General features: G+C 32.8%; 1 protein-coding gene and 2 long non-coding RNA genes across 8 annotated transcripts; 2 read left to right on the top strand and 1 right to left on the bottom strand.

Moving 5' to 3' along the window:
* Nucleotides 1-418: 418 nt before the first annotated feature.
* On the bottom strand, nt 419-11,427 carry LOC107370931 (uncharacterized). 4 transcript variants are annotated; one of them, XM_089269735.1, is made up of 5 exons: nt 11,367-11,427; nt 8,911-11,045; nt 7,794-8,659; nt 3,979-7,393; nt 419-1,443 (listed from the first exon to the last, which is right to left on the bottom strand). In XM_089269735.1, exons 1-5 carry the CDS (start codon nt 11,385-11,387, stop codon nt 912-914), a joined length of 6,969 nt encoding a protein of 2,322 aa, XP_089125861.1. In that variant the 5' UTR covers nt 11,388-11,427; the 3' UTR covers nt 419-911. The 4 variants fall into 4 exon arrangements, with proteins under 4 accessions (XP_089125861.1, XP_089125863.1, XP_089125864.1 ...); XM_089269737.1 differs by lacking the exon at nt 11,367-11,427 and adding an exon at nt 11,214-11,352; XM_089269738.1 differs by lacking the exon at nt 11,367-11,427 and adding an exon at nt 11,179-11,265.
* Nucleotides 11,424-13,448, top strand: LOC112539938 (uncharacterized). 2 transcript variants are annotated; one of them, XR_003083944.2, is made up of 2 exons: nt 11,424-11,633; nt 11,730-13,448. It is a non-coding gene; the product is annotated as an uncharacterized LOC112539938 (long non-coding RNA). The 2 variants fall into 2 exon arrangements; XR_003083943.2 differs by having other exon boundaries at nt 11,694-13,448.
* A 1,514-nt stretch (nt 13,449-14,962) lies between these two features.
* Nucleotides 14,963-19,482, top strand: LOC107371142 (uncharacterized). 2 transcript variants are annotated; one of them, XR_016200210.1, is made up of 5 exons: nt 14,963-15,025; nt 15,099-15,684; nt 15,746-16,759; nt 17,409-17,551; nt 19,088-19,482. It is a non-coding gene; the product is annotated as an uncharacterized LOC107371142 (long non-coding RNA). The 2 variants fall into 2 exon arrangements; XR_016200209.1 differs by having other exon boundaries at nt 17,409-18,232.
* The last annotated feature ends 2,909 nt before the right edge of the window (nt 19,483-22,391 follow it).

Raw genomic sequence — 22,391 nt, 5'->3', positions numbered from 1 at the left:
GGATGACAAGATGAAGATGGAGAAAGAAAGTTTTCAACCAACTATTCCAACCTATTTCTTGATCTTGCATAAATCATATCTTGTCTCACCATCGAGTCACAAGCCGAGTGACATTAAATTGTCCAACCTAAAGAGTCACTTTCACAGCATCAAAAGCAACATTCAATGAGACCAGTTTTACGTAAAAGTATTTTTCATTTTCATCATTTCACCATTTCGCTCTCATTTGTCAAATATTTTGGTTAATTGATTTTGATTATAAAAAAATGTTTTATCTTGGTGCAAGTTCATTGAATTTTGATATTGAAAATGTTTCGTGGTTGATGAAGGGTTGCTACTTTGGGTTTGAAACCTGCAATTTAATCTTGAAATTTCTGGTCAACTTGAATTTTGCATTTAAGAAATGAAAAGAGTTTGATTTGAAAAGCAAAAAAATTGATTTTATTTTTATTAAATATTACAAAAGTAAAAAAACAAAATTGAACAAAAACAAAAACATATAAAAAAAGCGTACAAAATAATGACCCAAAACACAAAACTTGATCAACCTAATTATACATCATCTTGATTATCTGATAATAGTAATAATAATTAGTCAATTAATCATGTTGTTTCATTGTTACCTCTTTGTGAAGAGTTGAAAAAAAACGACAGAGTTTGAATGTAAATAGAGTTGCAACTAAAATCAAAAGGTAATGTGGTTTAATTAAATCAATGGGCGCAATTGAATCATTTTGTAATGACAATTGTTGATAATTTTGACAATTAATGTTTACTTTTGATGATTAGCTTCTCATGCCATTCAACCTTTATCTGGTTCTGCAATGAAATCCTTTTCACTCTTTGATCTTTACATTTTCACTGTAACCTAAAGTATTAACAATTTATTTGTTATCAAAAACTGTCAATTTTTACCTCGAGTTTGTGCCGGAATTTGTATTACTATTGCTATTTTTATGATTAAGACTATTATTATTACTATTGCTACTATTATTTATATTATGATTGTGATTATTGAGATTGCTATTATTTCGAGATGATGTTGTTGATTGGTAGACTGAGGTTGGTGTTGATGAAAAGGTTGATGATGAGGTTGATGAGGTTGATGGGGTTGAGGTTGTTCCTGGTGTTGAGGCCAATTTGATTGATTTAAGTGATTTCAGTGATTTACTTGATTTGGTCAGTTTGGGCGATGATTGAGTTGTTGATGGCGATGGCGATGGTGGCGATGATGATGATAAAGTGATTACAGAGTTTACAGGGTTATTATGATACGATGAGACTGAATATCTTGGAATGGGCTTTAAAGTTGATGTGCTTGATGAAGATGAAACCAAAGTTGATATGGAAGGTTTAGATTCAGACGAAGAAATTAAAGATGAAGATGAAGATGAAGAGGAAGAAATCAATGAAGATGAAGATGAATCAGTTTTGCTTGCTTCCCTATTGAAATGAAGACAAAAAAAGATGAAACAAAAGTAAACATTAGTCTTGAGATTGAAACATTTAGAGTTACATTTTTGCAGCAAAAAAAGCAAAACTTGATATTAATAATTTATAAATTGATCAAAGCTAAAGATGTTACCCTTTGAATACAATAACAATTGGTAAACAGCAATTAAAGAGTCAAATACGCTTAAACCCAAATCATTACAGATTCAATGAAAGTCTCAAAACTCATTAACATTACAATAAGTTTCCTTATTTGTTTCACTTTCAAACCTTTTTCTTGAGCTTCCAGTTACAAATATTTAAATGTTGACAAACAATCAAGGTGTTGTCATTTAAGTTTAATTAGTTGCAGTTAACTGTCTTTTTTACCTCATAATTTGTCATTATCATTGATAACAATTTCAATCTTTTACCAGTCAAAGCTTTAAATAGTTTACAACTCTTGTCCGGTTAAAAATTGAACTCAATTTGGGTTTCCTTTTTTTTTTATTTCGTCTTCTCATCTTAATCATAATTCATTTACGTGAAAAAAACATTAACAATTGAAGAGAAAGAGCAACCCTGATTACATTCACATGGTAACACCGGCACGTCCATACAGTTTCCTATTAAATGTTGGGTAAAATTTTCGTACCTTCATTTATACCTTTTTAATATAACCTGTAAATAAAGGATATATTTAGTGGACGTAAGAGGTACTTTGAAAAAATCATGTTTACTCTTATTGTTACCTTTATGACAATAAATTTTGTGTTTCATTAAAAATAAAAACAATAAGAAGCGTTTTTATTACTAGAAAGTAAAAGGTTAATAACAGCTGCTATTAATAACCAACTCTTAAAAATGTACAATCTATCAGTTTTAATTGCTCTCCATTTTTTGGTTAATTTTGATTGTTTCAATTTAGCTTCAGAAAGATTAGACAACATTTTGTATGTTTATGCATATTAATGGTCAAACCAGGTTAACATTTTAACCTCTTATTGTATTGATATTGGTTTGTTTGTCAACCAACAGTTGATGGTGATTTATAAATTGATGGATGTTGATGTTTTGTTTCATGGTTTAGTATCTATCATGGATTGAATCGGTTAATGATAGACTGGATGGAGGTAAAGTGTTCATGTTAATTGTGGCTAGTTAAGGTTTATTATTGTTGAGCTAGTTTGTCGTTGATTATGGTGATAAGTATTGAAATTGAAAAATGAAAGGTTTTCTTTTGCTTTCAAATTTTATTTTAAATATCAATATCAATCAAGTTCATTGATTGTGATTCTGAGAGATGAACAAATGATGTTTATTTATCTCTATCATCCTCATGAAACCATCAATAAAAGCAATTTTCTTCATCCTTTATGTCGCCACTTTTTTCCCTCAATACTTTGAACACATTGATTTAACCTTACAATTTGGCATCAAATGGAATCGGGTTCAGGTTCATTTTGATAATTATCATGCACAACCATTTCTTTTTTGTTTAATCCAATCGATTATTCAATATCGAGTCATCAAGTACGAATCACCATGAAACACTTTTTACTCGTCAGTTTACAGTATTAATAGAGTCTCTAAAATTGAAAGGCTATTTGAATTTTTAATTTAGTTATGATTATCATTGTTGTTATGTTGTTTATTCCCTGCTTTGACTAAGTCGACTAATTTAAATGATGCTTCGTGATGAAGATACATGAAAGGTAAACATCGAGGTGTGGCAGTTCAATAGACAGGTTCATCAGAACGCTGATTGGTACCATTTTTGTCATCGTTATTGCTATTGATTTACGGTTATCTTTTTTGATATAATTATCCATTATTAGGAGATCAATTAAACCATTTATCCAATGTTCAGTTGAAGCATTTAGTGTTTTTGGGAAAAAAATAAACTAATCAAATAAATCATAACAACAGATCAGCATCACGTATGAAAAGGGTTGACATTTGAAAGGACAATGTTTCGAGTTAACCATGAACTGTTTGATTACTTTTAAAAGATAATCTTTTCTCAACAATTGTTAACCATTATTTATATATTCATCAAAATAACTCTTAATTATTGCAAGTGAAACAATACAAATTGTGTAAATTTAAAAGATTACTTTGTTTGGCTTGCGGACAGATTAATATTAAATGTGTTCAACATGTTGTATTACAATTTAATATCTTTTACGGAGTGTAGCTTTGAATGTTGATACTGATTTAAATTGTTTGAAAGTGATTTTAGTAAACGGTTTTTTTGCCATCATTAAATGAATTATCAATAAAAAATCAATGAATTGGTAATGAAAGGGTCGCATTGAATTGATCGGTTTGAAAAAGAAGGAGAAAAATGATGTTTTAATGTGATTTACTACAATAACGTTTAACTGGTTTACCGGGTTGGTCATTGGTATTGTATTCATGTAAACTATCATGTTTGACCATCAATTAGTTCATACATAATAAATGACCTTAGAGGAATGGAAAAGGTTGAAAGAAAGAGAAAAAAGAAGGGAAGGGAAGAGAAAAATGTGAATGAAGGGAACTCACTGATGAAGCTGGTGAACTCGAATTCGTTGTTGTTCAATCAATTGTTTCTTAAATTGTTCCTGTTTTTTTACTTGTTCATCTCGCTTCCTCTCTTTCCAGGCACTGACTGGAGGCAGTGAGGAAGACGATACAGTACTGTAAGAAGCTTTTACGCTAACTGATGGCCGTTTTGTTGTCCCAACTCCTCCAGAGGCTCCTTTAAATATACGAACTCCATATGAAGCTAAGTCTAAATCACCTAACGAAGTTGGCACTGAACTTGATTCAGAAGAAGGTGAAGATGGCGATGGTGAAGATTGTGTTGTATAATGGTTACGAGCTGTAGTTGGTCGATAAGTTGTTGTTGAAGTAGCTAATTGTGAAGCTAAACTTGATTTGGTTGATACCATTGATGATACTGGACTATTATGGTAGTAATGAGATGAAGCAGTGTATCTTGGGTCAGGTTTTAATGTGGTTGTACTTGTTGACGGAGTGGGAATTGAAGCTACAGAATCGGAAGATGGCGATGGTGACGATGAGCCAGGTTTGTTTGCTTCACGGCGTGATTGCTGGTAAGCTGATGGTTTATATTTGTAGGCCAATTTGGTAAACTCGGGTCGCTGTTTTTTAAATAGACTGACTTTACTAGCAACCGATCTTTCCGTTGTCTTGCTATCTTCTGTGTTGTCTTGCTGCTCTTCATGGTTCATGTTGGCATTGCGATTACGAGCTGCCGATGAGTATGCAGATCCAGAGGTACGAGTGGGTTGAGGTCGAGCTGTTGCTGAGGGTAATGCGGTTGATGTGGTCGGCCTCAAAGTAACTGTAGCAATTGGATAAGTTGAGGTTGATTCAGAGGTATGAATCTTTGATGATGGTGAATGATATGAAGATGAAGGAGCTTGTCCGGGTGAAGGTTTCTCTGTCATTGTTGGAGTTGAAGTTTTCATTTCTTTGGTTATTTTAGTTATGGTAGGCTTATTGTAATGGTATTTTTTATCGTACGGAGATATCTTCTTCTGTCCAACTTTATCCCTTTCTTTGTCATTTTTGTTGCCACCACTTTTATTGTCATCATTATTATTTGCGTTATTTTTATTATTAGTGTTATCATTATTATTGTTGTTGTTGATGTTGCTGTTGGTGTTTTGATTAGTCGTTGGAGTGTTTACTTGTTCAGGTTCAGGATAGTAATTTTTTCCATTGGCATAATCTGAATCACCATAACCAGAATCAGGATATTCGTTGTATGCAGCTTCACCAATATATGGACGACCGTGATCACCGCCACCATGGTTAATGAAAATCTTTGTATTTTCGTAATCATATGGATATTTAATGTTTGATTGTGGAGAGTAACCATAATTTTTTGATTGTTCCTCATTGTTTTGAGATTCCGCTTTGACTTTGGTGGCATCTTTGTTTGAACGAACAGGCGATTGAGGTGAATTGTCGTAATCATCTTCAATCACTTCAAGTTTAAAGTTGTTGTTGTTGTTTTGATTGGTAATTGGTTGATTCATAGAAGGCCCATTGGAGTATGTGTTGGCATCATTATGATTAATGTTACCATTTTGGTAAGGTGAAGAATCTTTTCCATTCATTGATTCATAATTACCACCAGTTTCATGTTTAACATAGTGCTGTTCATTTGGAGTATAATAGTTGGACCCTGAATATTCTTGAGCTGGTGAAGAAGTTACATGATGGATTCGATGTTGGTGAACTTGAAGAGAGGGTCGATATACTTGGGAAATTGTTGAATAGTTGACACCACCCATTGACTTTGAATCTGGATCAGAGGGTAAATCTTTGGCATATGGAGGTACTAAAGCGCCATAGTCAATAGATGCATCATGATGTCCTCTGACCATTGAACCTGAACTGGAACCTTCATCATAACCATCTTCAGGGTAATGATCAATACTAGTATAATGATCATACTTTTTACCATCTGAATGATAATCATAGCTGGATTGATGGTGAGGATTGTTTACATAACCATCATGAGATCGATCACGATCATCGACATTACCTTCAGGTCCTCTACCAGGATCTCTTGCAGGACTTGGACCTACATCTTCATAAATCTCGGGTTCTCTTTCTTTATCCATGTACGCTGGTCCTTCTGGTCCATGTTCATAAGAGTTTGGATTTGGATCACCTTTGTAATAGGCTTCATCGTCCATGTGAACAGAGGGACTTGATGAAGATGAATGGGATGCATCAGAGTAAGATGTATCATCAATTGAATGGTGGCGTGATGAATGTTGTGGTTCAATAGATGAACTATGTTGAAGATGACCTGGAACTTTTTCACGTTTTGGTGGACGTTTTGAGTTTCCTTTAGTTAATGATACTGGTCGGTAATAATATTCTTTATTTGAATCATATTCTTTGCTATTCTTTTTGGAATAAGCTTCATAAATTGGTGGCGATTCATACTCGTTTAGTTCATTTAGATCAATTGATAATGGATTGAAATCGGTATTTTCATAAAAGCCAGAGGATGACTTAAGGTTTGGTCGATCATATGTTTGTAGGAATTTAGGTTGTGCCAATAAACGATGTTTAAGGTCTTCTTCATATGATAAAGAGCTTGATGAAAAAGGTGAATCAAGATTTAAACCATAATGAGAATGGTGCGGACCTAAACCCAAAGAAGTTCCTGAAGTGAATGGTGAAAAGGCTGGTGAGTTTACAGAGGCAAAGGGTAAGTGACCATATCCAGAGGTATCATATTGTCGAGTGAAGACGGGTCGTAATGTTGTCCCTAAATAAGGTGATTGGCTGAAATTGGGTAAAGAAGGAGCAAATCTGGGTGATAAATAAGTTGCTCCTAAGGTTGAAGCTGATGCGAAATTGTGTCCACCTCCAGGACCTCCAAAGACTAATTTATTTGGATTGGTGAGAAAAGTCAATGAATTTGGTCTTATATTGTTAAAGAGTCGAAGAAAAAGTGAATACGAAGGATTTGAATGTGGCATTGAGTATCGATATTCAGGTTTGGTTAAACGTAATGATCGCTTGCGTCGAGATGATCGTTTTTGGTGGTCATGGTGATGAGTAGGTTGAATATAGTAAAGATTATGTTTTGGATCAGAGTTGTATTTTGCTTGTTCATTTTTTTGTGAACTGTGAAAATGTCCATTTAATGGTACTGATGAGCTCCAACCATCTTTACCCAATTCAATTGAAAAGTAAGGTTTTGGTCCGCGAGATTCAAAGGTAACTGGTCCATTGGATGAACGTCTATCAGGTGCAACAATTGGTTCAAGCATTGATGATGAAGCAAAACTTTCTTCCCATGAAGGTGAAAAGTGACGACGATTAATCATTTGCCTGTTAATATTCATTGAACCAGGAAAAGATGATTGATCGTTGTTGACCGGTGATCGACCAAATTGTCCGTAATTGTGTCCTGGATTGTGTCCTTTTAAAAGAAGATTGAAAAAGCCATTAGTAAATTGCAATATTGATCACGAAATCTGAATCATGAAAAGCTTATTTTAAACCCGGTTGTCTAAAATAAGAAACCCTCATCTGTTATATTGATAAGGAAGTTTATCTCATTCAATGAATATCTTTGATGAACTTTCTAAAGACTGAATACAATTAAATTCATATCTAAACCAAAGAATCTTAATTTGATTTTAAAGCTTCGAAAGTATAGAAAAATCAAAATCACAAAGTCTAACCACAATAATACAAAATATTGATTTACTCTTGTTATTGATAATTTATTCTGACAAAAAAAATTAAAGCTTTTCTTTTTCAGTTCAGTTTCTTTGTCTCGTTTTTTAGTCAAAATTGTTCAGATTAGTGGAAATTACCATTTGAGAAAAGATTTGAATAACCAGAGGGTGAGTTCATGGGCGATGAGGAGAGTTGATCATATGAGAATGGAAAGTTTGTAGATGATTTGGCAGTGATCTGAGGAAATAGATTTGACGGTCTAGGAAAAGATGCAGAGCTGAAAAATTTGGTAATTTGGGAGAAAAACGGAATTCGTCGAGAGGTTTGAGCATTAGTTGCTGAAGATGCAGCTGTTTGATCAAATAGAGAGGCAAATGAAACACTTTGATCATTATTTGATGCTGAGGTAGCAATGTTATCTGGTGCAACTGGTGAGTTTTTTGAATTGAACCAGGGAAGACGTTGAAGAGATGAGACAAGAGAGGATGAGGACGTAGCTTGAACTGGATTAGCAGGTCTCTTTCCGATGGGAAGACGATATGGTTCTATTGGTTGTTTTTTATTTGCATCGTTCGACTCACTAACAAACGGATTATTAAAAGTAGAGAACTGTGAACCTGTATTTTGACCGTTAGCAACTGAGTGTAACAAGTTTCCATCAAATTTGGGAATTGAATTTGATTTACCAGGAGCCATTGAGGAAGGTTGAGAAAGTGCGGATAATTTAGGTAAACCGTAGAAATAGTCTGGATATTTGGCTTCTTCCTCTTCGAGTGTAACACTTGGTATGAGTGAAGTGCTTTGAGTCATTTGTTGTAACGGTGTACTAGCAGAGGTTGCCATTACAGGAGCAGAACCCAAGCTTGTCAGTGGTTTACCAGAATTTGCGAACAAATTTGCTCCAGTTAAAGTATTACTTTGCTGTTGTTGACCCTGCTGTTGAACATGGTCGGTAAGCGATTGGTGAAGTTGCTTACGAATTTGATCTTGAGCGTATTGTTGCCTGGATGAATCGAAAAGAAACAAAGATACAATTTAGTTACTCAGTCTTCAATATAATTACTCGCGATTAATAAACAGGAGACTCTTCCCTAGACTGATAAATATTTCTTAATGATATTTGTATTCTTAATAGTAATTTGTTGATAATAATAAGTGACAATTTAAATGATTAAACGAATCGGGAAGTACAATCTTTCAAATGCTCACAAGGGAAGAGCCGCCATCTAAAGAGTTTCATTCAAACAAGCTTACCTCAATTTTTTGAAAAGTTGCTCCTTTTCTGATACAAATTTTTCTTGCAATTGACTGTTTACAGTAGCTAAAGTTGATCGCTGTCCACCAGGATGGAATTGGTCATAAACAGGGTGAAAGATGGGTAAATCAGTTTGAGACAGGGCTGTATAATCAAATGCAAATGGATCCCGATGAGAATTGCTCTTCTCCAAATTCAATTTAGCAATTTGAGCAAACTTAGCTGCTTGACTTTCAAGAAAAGCTGAACTAATTGATGGAGTTGATGCAGCTGTTGCTACTGATGATGCTGATGATTGACCTGACAAGACCAAAGGACGAGATCGATTAAAATTTAATGGATATGCACCTCGATCAATATTTTCCAAATAAGATGGTGTATATTGGCCAAATTGGGTTAAACCCAGTATGGGTTCAAATGAACTTTTAGATGCATGATGAGAGGTTTTACCATTTGTTAATGAATTACGTGAATCGGATCTTATATCGTTGAAAAGTGAATATGTAGAGTATTTGGTTGGCTTGTTGACTCGTGATTTTACATTATGAAGATTATTTTGATTGCCATTTCCTTTGCTGATACCCGTAACCTTATTATTATTATAATCATCTTTAACCTTGCTGGTTATGGGGCGAGAGAAATATGTGTTTGAAGATGTTGATGGTGGCTGCCGCTGACTGGTTCTCTGTGAGTTAGAAGTTGCTTTGGGTTTCAAGTTTCGATTTGAATTTAGATAATTAAGATCGATTGGTTGAACAGTAATTTTAGTTAAAGGTTTAAGATCATTTCCATCGTCCAATGAATGATACTTGGATCGTGGTGGAGATGATATCGTCGACTGTTGTATGGGTGTTGCACTTGTTGCTGGCATTGGAGTTGTAGTTGAAGGTGAAAAAGATGCTGATGGTGGTGATGAGGATGGTGAGGAAGATGAAGTAGGTGATGAAAATGAAGTTGAAAATACTGGTGTTGATGGTGAATAAGATGGAGTTAGTGATGTTGAATATGCTGGGCCAACGGAAAAGGGAGAACCTGTTGTCATTGAACTGGGGAGATCCACTTTTCCTGAATTATCGGCAGCTTCAATTTCAAGTATTGGTGGTGCAACGGTTGAATATTTTCTTGGTCCACCACTACCTGATCCTTTGTCCATGAAAACAGGCTTGAAACCACCAGAAGAGTCTTTGTTAGAGGTTTCGTCAATATCGGGCATCGGACTTGAATAACCGATGGGTATTCGAGATTTAGGTGATCCACTAGAGACTGCAATGTCAGGAATTGACTCTGTTGAAACTGAAACTATGTCATGGTTTGGTTTGGGTGAACTTTTGTATGAATTTTCTATATCAGAAGGTGGATCAGCGAATGAAGTTTTCTTTGAAGTTTCTTGAACCTCGTGGGAATTACCTCGATTAAAATCTTCCTCGTCTGTTGATCCCAGTGAAGGAAAATGTCCATAAGGTTGTCCGTGTTCGAGTGGTTCAAATCCATAAGCGGAATCATGTTTATCAGAAGATACAGTTGATGGTCCACTGTTTGGCCATTCGGGTGATGAATATGAAGGAGTGGGTGAAGCAGATGGTGTTATGGGTGTAAAGGGTCGCTCTGTTGAACCAAGAACTGTTATCAGTTCACTGTCGATTGAGGCTGGAGATTGGTTACTATAATTGTCAGTTGAGGTAAGTGATTCGTTAGATGGTTTAGAGCAAAGTGCATCTCCAGGTTTATCATAATCGCAGGTCATATGTTTCTGATTAAATTGAGATCGAGGAGGACAAACAAAAGTAAAACGAAATCCATTTGTTTTACAGTAGTGAAACACTTCACAATTGAAATCGGGATCAGCATAATAGCTTTCAGGTCGTCCAGAACAATTGAAACGAACTTTGGGTAAAATTTTTTGAAGTGGATCTTCTCGACCATTGTTTACCGGATTGCTTGAATCAATATCAATATTTGGCTTAACCATTGAGTCCAATGAATTTGGACGAGAGGTTGAGGTTGATGAAGGGTAATAATGGGTGGTTGAGGAAGACCCAGAGTGGGCAATGTTTGGCGAAAGATCACTGGTATCAACATTGTCTCTGTAAACAACCGTTGAAGACTCGGCATCACCATCTGAGTTGCCATTTTGCTAGAAAGAAATAAAGAGAAAAAAGAAATCATTATTAACCCATTTTTGCAGAGTCTATAGTAATTGGATATAATTGATATTGTAAATAATCAACAAGCAAATTATTAACAATAAATTGGATTACACCAATTACACTATTGTAATAGGACACTGGCTAAAACAACGCACGTCTATTATCAAGTCACATTGATAAACAGCATGTAATGAATGTAGTAGTTTCTCAACGTTTTTCCTTTCTAATTATAATTTCTCGAAACAATCACAACTACAGCAGCAAAAAATAATTAAATCATCTTCAGAATCAGTAAATAAATTCTCTACTTTTGGTTCAACACATAACATAAGTTTATAAGGTTCATTTTTTCACAGTTACTTTATTTACGCTTCAATGTAAGTGTTTAATAATACATTAGGTGGAGCCATTTGAAAAGGAAGTTCAGCTTTTTCGTTGTTATTTTGATTCAATTTAACTTAACAATTGTTAGTTTTTTTGTTTATTATTTGTGTTTAATTTTGCTTTTGATTACTCTGTGCACCTGATGATTTCATGAAGTGGTTTGATTTTCATTTCTATCAAAAACAATCAAGGTAAGTATCGTGTCATTAGGCGTCTAAATGAATCTCATTCCATACATTGGATCTCAATAGAGATCCACAGAATTAAAAAAACTTATTTTATTCCAGTGGCCTTACTCTTGAATGCCGTTAATCCGATCTTGATAAGAGTATCTGCAAGGAATTAATCCATTTATCGAGTATAAGCCGTTGAGAGATCGGTATCACTATTCCAATATGGTGAAACAAAAAAGTCTTTCTGAATGTGTTGATTTTTTTCGGCAACACTTTTTTTTCTGAAGATGATCGATGTCTTAATTGAGATTGAAGGTTATCAAATTGATATGAAAAATTGGAATCATCAAAGTTGAAAAAAATGGATCAAAGGTAAAAAATCATGAGAATCTAATAGGAAATGAGCTATTTTCTGACTTGAAATTATATTTAATCAACTGCCAAACAGCTTGAAAAAAAGCGACGCCATTGTTTTGTATCTCTCTTACTGTGCTTTTTTGTTGTTGTTGGTACACTATTTTCCCTCAATCAAACCGTTTCCATCTTAATCAATCTTTCTGTTGAAATTTCTAATTGTACAAATTAAATGGTACAATGAACAAATTATCATCTTAATGTGATTCCAATCAAAGAGCCACCTTCTTTAATGGGCCACCATTCAAAGTAATGTCGTAAATGAAAGTCCTGTTTTTGCCTCGGTCAAGTGCCTGTTTCCCATGTTAATCAATGTCAATGATTCTGAAATGTTACCATTTAAAGATTTACCATTCAAAGCTGATAAACCAGGAGAATCAGGAAAAAACAAGTCAACAGTCATCTTCAATAATTTCACCAACATTGAAAAGTGTATATTTTCATCTCATCTCAAGGATAAAATAATATTGTCTGTTGGTCACTTTGATTTGGTGTATTTCTCGCTCCTTTAATTCATGTTACTTTTTTATCTGTATCATTACTGACCAAAAAAAACAAATAACAACAGTCAACAAGTAAAAATAGCCAACACTGCCATCATCTCTATCACCAGCAACAAAACAACAAAAGTGGAAGCAAAAAAGACTTGATTTTCTCGCTTTCTCATTTATTTATTTCAAGGTTTCATAAGCAATATAAAATCCTAACCCAAATCTCACAGGAAACTTATTAGACTCTGAAGTGAAGCGATCTAACCAGCTAAAGGTGAAGAGGCAAGAAGTGAATTTAATAAGGTAAAGAGAGAGAGAAGAAGAAAGGTGAAGATGAAGACATTTGTCAGAAGACGAGTGAATTAAAGCAACAATGAGACCGAGACGATGGTTAGCGTAGGTTAACGTAAATACATGTTACATCTAGCTTCAATCTTCATATTTACCTTTCCTTTCTCTCTATCAATCATCATTTTCATCATCTTCCAGCCATTCCAGCCACACATTTACCCTCTGTAACCTAAACAATCACAACTACCTGTGACCGGAAGATTTCACCTCAAGATTGTATCAAATAACATGAAAGTTGATTTGATCAATCAATATTTGCTTTCATACTTTTATTCCTCATGAAACGGATAAATTGTGATAACAGTTGAGACTTTTCAATCATTATACCGGCAACAATCACCATTATAATGTATTATCATAATCATTTGTTAAACGGAAAAGTGTGTGTATTAATTTGTAGGTAACACACTTAAGATGAATGTGTTTTTTTTATATCTGCTTGCTTGCCTGTTTACGGCAACTCTTTTTTTTCAATACACTGTACATTTATTTACCATTTTATATTTCTTTGTCTGTTTAAACCGTCAATCAAAATTGATGAACACACACATTAAAAGCTCTCATTTCTGTCACTTTATTCAATTTACTGTTTCATTAACTTTACGGATAACAAATCACTTTTATTTTACCTGTCCTGGTAAAATCAAATCAAAAGACAACAAAATGAAATATCAATAAAAACAAATTGACAGGGCAGTTCATTAGACCAATATTTCACCCAAAACCCAATTTTGTTTGCACATAACATCACCATTATCATTATCTTTACCATCAAAACCACCACACCAGTTAAACTATCACTAAAAACATCACCGTCACTAATCACATCAACAATAATACCATCAATATGATCAAAATCACCTTTTTTTTCTCGTTCTTCGCTTTTCGTTGAAAACTGACAGCAATCCAGTAAACTAAAAATCAATTAAAGTCACAAAATAACCATTAAATCCAATCAAGACTAAAACTGTAGTCAACGGACCCGTAATCTAAAATAGATTAAACCAGTAAACTCAATTAAACGCGTTGAGCCTTTTGACAATTTTGATTGAATAATTCAGGTTGACAATCCAAAGCAATCTTGTACAATTAAAACACTTCACTAACAGAAAAACAAAATCACCGTTAAAACAACAATTGAATGTCATTACCAGGGTGATCTTGAAAACTGCTTATTGGTCAACCCATTTTAGAAACATTAACCGGGCAATTTAAAACGCAAAAATTTATCAAATAAACAGTTTAACATATTTTTTTCTTGTGAAAATGTTGATTCAAATTGTTGTTTATTTTAACAATTATCAAATCTAAATCGTTAGCTTTTTACCAAAAAAAATATGGACAGACAAAAGTCAAACAAAGCTTGTTATTGACAGTTCGGTTACTTTGAGATGCTTAATATCTTATCACGGAATGACCCTTTTTTTACCATCAAATTTTACCTTCTTGACCATCAACCATGTAAACAGCTCTAACCTATTCTTCCTTTTCATCCTTTCCTACCTTGAATAATGAATCCTTTTTTTTTTCATTCAACATTCTGGCTTTTTGCTCAAAATTATTCCATCCCATTCATCTCATTGACATTTAAGTTGAAAATCGTGAACGCACAGCAAACTAAAAGTCCAATGTAAATTTAGGTGAATCCATTCAATTAATTTACATTTACATCTCAAAATGAATTCATCAATTTTTTCGCCCTTCAACAATTTAAACATTTCTTATCCATATTGATGAAATCATGTATTTTCAGTTTTGCTCCATTGAATTAAGTGTAAAAAATCACATCAGAAAAAAGTAGTAAATTGTTATCAACATTCAACTATCAATTAAGATGAACCACTTTGCCAAAGTGAATTCAAGTTGGATTTTTGAATTTTTCATTTCCATCTCTATTTGAACTAATTACTTCATAACTTTCAGGGAATCTGCTCGATTTGATTATTAAATATTTCATGAGCTAAAGAAATCTAAATTGTCTCTCATTTTAGAAGCAAAGGTTTCAATTCAATTATAATTTAATCAATTAAAATTCGCGCTCTTGAGATTTTCCCTCGCAAAATGATATCACATGTTTTCATTGAATTCAACATAATTTTTCATCATTTTAATATTGATATTTAATTTGATTTTTCTTTTGGTGTCTAAACTTGAGTAAGTTAATTATAAATTTAAGATAATTGACAAATTTCATTCAATTCTCGGTGTTTTCATTTTCTGTTTCTAGATTTCTATCATTGGTTAACTGTGTTTGTGACTGGATTGGAATTTCAATTTCATGTTGAATGGTCGATTAACACTCTTTTCAATTATTTTGATCAACCACATCGAGATAAATGTTTATTAGCTGATTCATCAACAATTTTTCAACCTTCAACTTGTTGATTAATGACGATTAACCTTCAAATAATCAAAAGGGATGGTTAAAGGTTGAACTCGAAGATGTATATAAAAAGAAAGCTATTGAGCAACAAAACGAAAGTGTTGCTTTCTTTTTAAGGAGTATAATTTTCCATTATCAATTAATATCAATTAATATCAATTACAATTTGTTAATTATCGATACTCACCGAAGGATGATGATGGGTAATTAAGGTGTCAACATCGAATGGACTAGAATAATTAGATGTTTTTTGAAGCTCTTCAATTTGCTCAGAAAGACTTTTCGCATTTATCAAGCCTGTTGGATTGGAAAGGAGAAATTTAAGTTCAATTATTAGGATGTTATTAAGTGGTGTCAAGAATATTTGTAGCAAAAAAAGAGACCTGAACAGTATTCATCACAACAATCATCATTTTCAAGAAAGAAAAAGGTGAGAGTGTAATGCATTTAAATTTCCCAATTCTAATTGTTTTTTACCGTTCAATTTCAAGTTCAACTCGATTGGATTCTATCATGGCTGACATTGTGGATCAATTTTTAACAAAACCAGTTAAATCATTGAAAAGGGAAAAAGAGACTAATTATCGTGTGTTACCGGTTGCATCTTGGCCCTACCAATTTAATTATCATCATAATTGAATCCGTCTAAACAAGTTGTAGCTGTCACCAATTAGTAAAAATATTTTGCGCTAAAAAATGAAGAAAAGCCACCTTCAATCATTAGGACTAAACAAAAGCCAAACCATTTACCATCATTTGATTAAAGTGCATTGATTCGCTAACTTCAATCGCGACTGGAATATAGAAATATCTTAATTCATCAGATCGTCATTCAAATCAATGGCTACTCAATTGAAGTTTACTAATGATGTTTGGATTGCAGCAGTTTCCCCTTTGTTTACCTGTTGATCTCAAATATAATAATTTTCGCAAACTCAACTGTTTAAAGGTTTTAAATGGCATTTAATCGAGATTTATATCAAGCAGTATGAAAAGACAAGACTCAACAACCAGTTTTAACTACTAAATATTAATAATTGGTAAATTTTACGATTGCAGTTGTTATTATAAAAGGATGAGCTGTCAACCTTTAATTGTGTCTCCTTACGTTGAAACAAACAATCAACATTATTTCACTCTCTGTTGATTCGTCAGCACCTTCACCTTCAACTCGTTCACGTTCAAACCATCATCATCAACTTGGAGATGATCTAAATTATTGAGATGAGTCTAAATTATTTGGATACTAATTACTTATCAACAAAGTTTACGGTCACTGGCAAGGTAATCCTAAATCATGAAAGATAATGAAAATGAAGACAAAATTGGTTGTGGTTTAAACTTCATTTCTGGTTTAACTGTACCTTCTCATTATTGTAATTGTTACCATTTACAATTAATTGGCTAGCTCAACATTTATTGTCAACAATAAGGAAGTCTCATTTTGTGTGCAAGCAATCAATTTGAACAAAGATTAATAATCGCTATTAATGTTCGCATAAATGGTAATCTACGATTTTTTATTTTGTTTGCTTTTTCTCTCACTGTTTAATCATTTGATCATGCTAATTATGTTAAAATGTCTATTTACGATTAAATAATGAGAAAATGAAGTTAAATTGTAGACTCAACTGTTGGAGCAACATGATATCAGGTTACCAAAATAATAATTGAATTTGATCACTGACTGACCATCATGGCCATGATGCTCTTTTGATGATAATTTTTACTGATTATTTTGATGGTGATGATGATTCCTTGAATTTTTTCCCTTTGAACAATTATGTTTGAACCATAATGTTCATTAGAATCTAAATAGGAAGAAGATTATCTCTGAATTTTGAGTTAATGTTTGAATCACGACCTTGAATAGTAAATAATATTCACTCCTGATTATCATGAAAAAAAGTACACCAAGTTAACCTGATCTTTTAAAGTCCCGTTAACTCATGTTATCCTAGACAAACATCAACAAACACTTGCCAAGTCATGATTAAACAAACATTTTCAGAAACTTGTTTTATTAATCAAATTGTTTAACAAACTGTTAATGTTAACAGATTAAACAGATTTGATAAGGAAACATCTCACTGAATCTATTTTATATTTAAAGCATCTAAACAAAAACTAATGTCTGCTCTTCAACCCTTACAGAGTTATTTTTGGACCAATTTACCTATCTTGGACATCGGACAAATGGCAAAGACTAATCTACTGATTCTGATGAAACTAATTTCAAATCAAAGTCAACATTTGGCCAACATTTCATGATGGAGTTTTAATCATTATCAGTAAAGGTGATTGCATCAATCAAAGCTAGTTTCATCGCATAAAAGGTGTCAACTCGATGAAAACAAATGCGATAAATAATGATTTATCATTATTGGTGGAAAATGTAATTGAGTTGAAAATGAAGCTAAAGCAATGAAAAGTGATCGCTTAAAGGTGGGGTTTACCATTGAAGATGAAAACCAACAAAGGCCCACAAAAAATAGCAAGAGATAAAAATGGAGTATTAAACATTTGTTTGGCTGAATTATGATGATGGTTGAAAAAGATGTTCACCCAATTCAGAAGAAGAAGAGATGAATTAGATGAGTTTTCACGATTGAAAAAGCACACACAACTCGACTGTGCCGTTTCACATCAAACTGTTTTTTTGTTTGTGTGTTGGTCTTGTCTTGCTTTTGATAGCACGGGCTAACCATGCAAAAGCAAGATGAGTATAAAAAAAGGGCAAAAATGGAATCCAATCAAGCATGATAGAAGTGCGCAACCAAAAATTTACACTTTATCATGATGCTGATGACAATTTGATTAGCTCTTTCAAATTAACATTATTAGATTTGATTTCGATAAACGTTTTAAAATTTATCTTTTTCCAGCCAATCTCTTCTTTTGCCACAAATGATTCTTTTGTCAACAGATACAATAAGATATTTACCTGGAATTGCCAGTAAACTTATACCCAGAAGCAGGTAATGATAACTTTCAATGAAGTTCATTATGAATCCAGATCTGGTTAATCAATGGAAACCTTTACGAGTTTCCAGACTTTAGTTTCGCTCGTTTTCTTTAAGAAACTGTAAAAAAGCGAGAAAAAATTGTGATTAATGATTATTGGTGACAGATAATCAACATTTTGAGAAAAGAAAAGTGATTGAATCGAGTAATTTTGATGAACCATTAGTAAATCATGGATTAGAATTGAATTTTAAGAGCAACCTTTTTTATCATTTGAGCAATTTCCTTGCAAATCAATTGCTTCAAATGATTGAGAAGATTGAATTGACAATTGAGACTTTGGAAATGATTGGAGCAAATTTTGAGCGTTTTGTGTTTAACCAACTCAACTTGTTAATTATGATTACGGTTTGTTTACTGTTCAGTGTTTTTGAATCCGGTTTTTAAATGATTGAAAAACCGTTAAAAGAAAGGTTCACTTGACTCTTGCACAGAGGCGGAGGTTTGGTGGCCCAACAAGGTCTCCTTAATTCGGTTTGGTTAACACACGTATTGAGCCTCTTTTTTAAACGCAAACATGATTATTATGAAGAGAAGATAAAAAATTGATTGGAAACAGAAGAAATGGAAGACAAATCTACTCATCTTCATCATTTTCATGATTGAAACGGAAGCAAGTCAGTGAGATGATGTTGCCTGAAGGATTCACCAGATTGGCCTTGAAACTACTAAACCGAATTATTTCCATTTTTTATCTTCTCCAACATTCTTGTATTATTTTCACCAAAAATGATAACACTTTATCTTTTTTCATGGTGTTTTTTCATGACAATCTGTTAATCTCTTCTTCTCTCTCTTTTCTTCTTTAGGTTTACCTGATCAAATTTATCATCATCAGTATTATTTGTCTCACTTAATCCTGACAATCCGCCATTCAATTGAAGCTTTTCAATCATTGTGTCAATCTGATAACCTTTATCTGTCTTTAAATGAAACTCATCTAATATCATTTGTATATTCAAACCTAACCATGGTTGGTTCACTTGGATATCGACATCAAAATGAAACCAAATATTTGAAACTTGATTGTAGAACTTCAATATTCAAGATTCCAAATGAAAAGGCCGATAACTTGAAACAATTGAATGGAAATGGAAATATTGAGAAATTAGAGAAAAATAAATTATCACTTTAAATTGATTAGATTTGAATGGATGAGTTTGCTTCAATTTAAATTGCTATTAAAATCATTTTACCGTGTCAAGGTTAGGTTAACATGTTTATCATGATAAATAGTTGCCGAGGGAAGAATCAAGATGAAATGGTAATAAATAATAGCAACAATGGTTAATGTGAATAAATATTCAATGGACCGATAATCTGATTAAAAACATTTAATTTCAATTTGCGTTTTGCAGACCAACTGATTACAATTAGCTAACGATTGCCGGGTAAATCTGTTCATCTTTTAACCATTACTCTCAACATTGATTAACCAAACAGTGATAATGATAAAGGAAATTGATAACTTGAAAGTCATGAACAAAGTTGCGATGAGAAATGAACAGCATGATGAACGGGAGAGAGAGAGAAGTAAAAACAAAGAACAAGAAAAACACGGAAATGTGTTTCAGGTCATTTATTGTAGGCCCAATTTAATTCAATCAAATAATCATCAGAGAGTTAAATTTAATTTTTCCAAAATAAGAATAAACTTGAAGGAGAAAAATCAAGATCATGAATCAAGTTGAACATTGCAACTAAATTGGACTGAATTTTAAGCACAAAAGCATTTCCAACAAAATCAAATTATTAATAAAATTGAACAAAAAGGCAAAATGTTTCCTTGCAATTTCACCAGAAAATAGATTCAACAATTTTTCAAAATTTTGCTAAAATCTTTCAAATCGCCAGAAAAAAGGTCAAAAAACGGAAAATTTCTTGACTCTTGAAATGTTTGAAAAACTAAACATTTTAAAAATCGTTGAAATCGGTGAAAAAGTGAACATTTGTTTGCAACAAAAGCCATTGATTGAGAAAATTTATGGCCAATTAACTCGATTAGCATTTGAAGAGATTTGAATGAATTTGGAAATAAATTTGAAATTTTGTTTTTCTCTTCTCTTCACATTGAAACAAACTGATTAACTGATTAAAATGAGTAATCATTGATGAGGCAAGACAATGTTTTAATTTCAATGAAAATGTGAAAAGGTTGAATGGAAATGCTGGAAATGCAAATTTGGTTGAAATTTTTTTTGTGTGTGTTGAAACAAAAGCTCAACTCTGATACACTTTTCAGATCATCTTTCTTCCTCTCACCCAGTTAACCTTCCCTCACCATCATCTCTCACTGAATATCACTGAACGACCCATTTATCGAGTAGATTGATTACCATTAGAATGGCTGAATGAACACTCCAACATTATCTGTTTACCTGTAAATTGAAAATCAACTCACTAGGCTGGGTCTTGACACTGTTCACATTCAAACGCGTGCATCGTTTCCATCCCCATCTTCATCACCATCATCATCATCGTTTTTCATTTTTCATTTCGTCAATTGTATAAGGTTAAATTTGGCATAACTCAAATTGACCTGATAATTATGTCAAACATTTAACTCAATTGAATGATGAAAAAAAGAGAAGAAACTAAAGCTTATTGAAGTGCGCAATGAACAGCAATGAATCGCTGACAAGCAATAATAATGATAATAATAATTATAATAATGTGGATAAAAATTGCGAGATTGTTCCAATAATGATAATATTGAACTAAAAGGGATAAAAGAGGACAAATAATGATAAATATTACCCTTGACAGTTCAATTGTTATTAATTTCTCGTTTTTGTTTGCGGATAAACTTTTTTTTTATTGGCGACACTTTTGATTGGCAACAAATAATAACATTAATTAGTTTACTTTGGTCTATTGATTTTCAAATTATCAAATTTAATATCATTCTATTAACGATCATTTACGCAGCAATCAATCATCTTTTCCTTACATTTTTCATCGACTTTGGCAAAATTTAAATTCATTTTGCAAAATGAAAAGTCAATCTTTGAAACTTTTTTCCCCTCAAAATTTGCAATTCTTGCCCGACATTGAATTTTCAGTGTGAACTTGAGATGAATTTATGGGAAAATGGAATGAAATTTTCAATCAAAATCTTTTGCAAAATTGTGAAATTTTCTGAGTGATTAAGGTTTGAGTTCAATTGATTTTGTTGATCGATTTGGAAAAATCGGAAATTCTATCAAGTTTTGCAAATTTTCTGATGAAAATTATTCTATTTCAAACTATTAACTTTGATTGCATTTCCTGATCAGAGCAAGTGTCGATAGAAGATGTAAAACTATGAATTTGGTTCATCATTTAGGAATTTTTCATCAGCTTTTCGATTCGAAATTGGAATTTTTGGATTTAGATTTAAATATTACTTACAAAGTTGAATGCGTCGTTGATGGTCAAGTTAGTGAAATGAAGGGAAAAAAGTTGCATTCATAACGATTTTAATCCAACGATTCAGGTTTGAGCACAACTATGAAGAAAAAGGATTGAAATAAATGAAAAGGAAAGGAAAATCCAGATTAATCAAGAGCAACTTTTCGGTGAAATAACACTGCAGTTTAATCCGTATTTTCCGATGGATCAACACTGAGTCCCACTAAAGGCAATATTGGTTAAACAAGAGCAAAGGAAATTATCAAATATTTAAACGTTTATTACTTTGGTTAAACTTGTTGACAAACTTTGATTTCCTGGTTAATTTTGAATGAAAACGTCGTGAGTTTAACAATGAAACGTAAATACAAACAAGTGAACAAGAAACTGTTGATGAAACTGTAATGAAGATGAGGATGAACAAGATGATGAACTTGACTGTAAAGTTGGATTAACTTGAACAAGATTTATCAGTTTCTTTATCTTATTATTGTTGATTCCTTTTGTAACCTTATTGCTATTGTATCTGTTTTATATTGTTAATGTTTTAAAAGCTCGGAAGGGCAGAAAAGTGAGCGCACAAACTCAATGTTAACAGGTTAAATGTAATCTCAATTGACTTTGTTTGCAACCGAAGATGACATTAAGAAAGAGAGAGAGAGAAGGGAAGAGAAGGAGGAGAGTTTAAAGGATGAAAACATGATGATGAGAAAGGTGAAAAAG

Source organism: Tetranychus urticae, chromosome 3 (genome assembly GCF_039701765.1).
Source record: "Tetranychus urticae isolate SD_2017Ah chromosome 3, NJAU_TeUrti_SD_1.0, whole genome shotgun sequence".
Lineage (NCBI taxonomy): Eukaryota > Metazoa > Arthropoda > Arachnida > Trombidiformes > Tetranychidae > Tetranychus > Tetranychus urticae.
The sequence above is the reverse complement of the archived record's forward strand: the minus strand, read 5'-3'. Positions and strand labels throughout refer to the sequence as shown.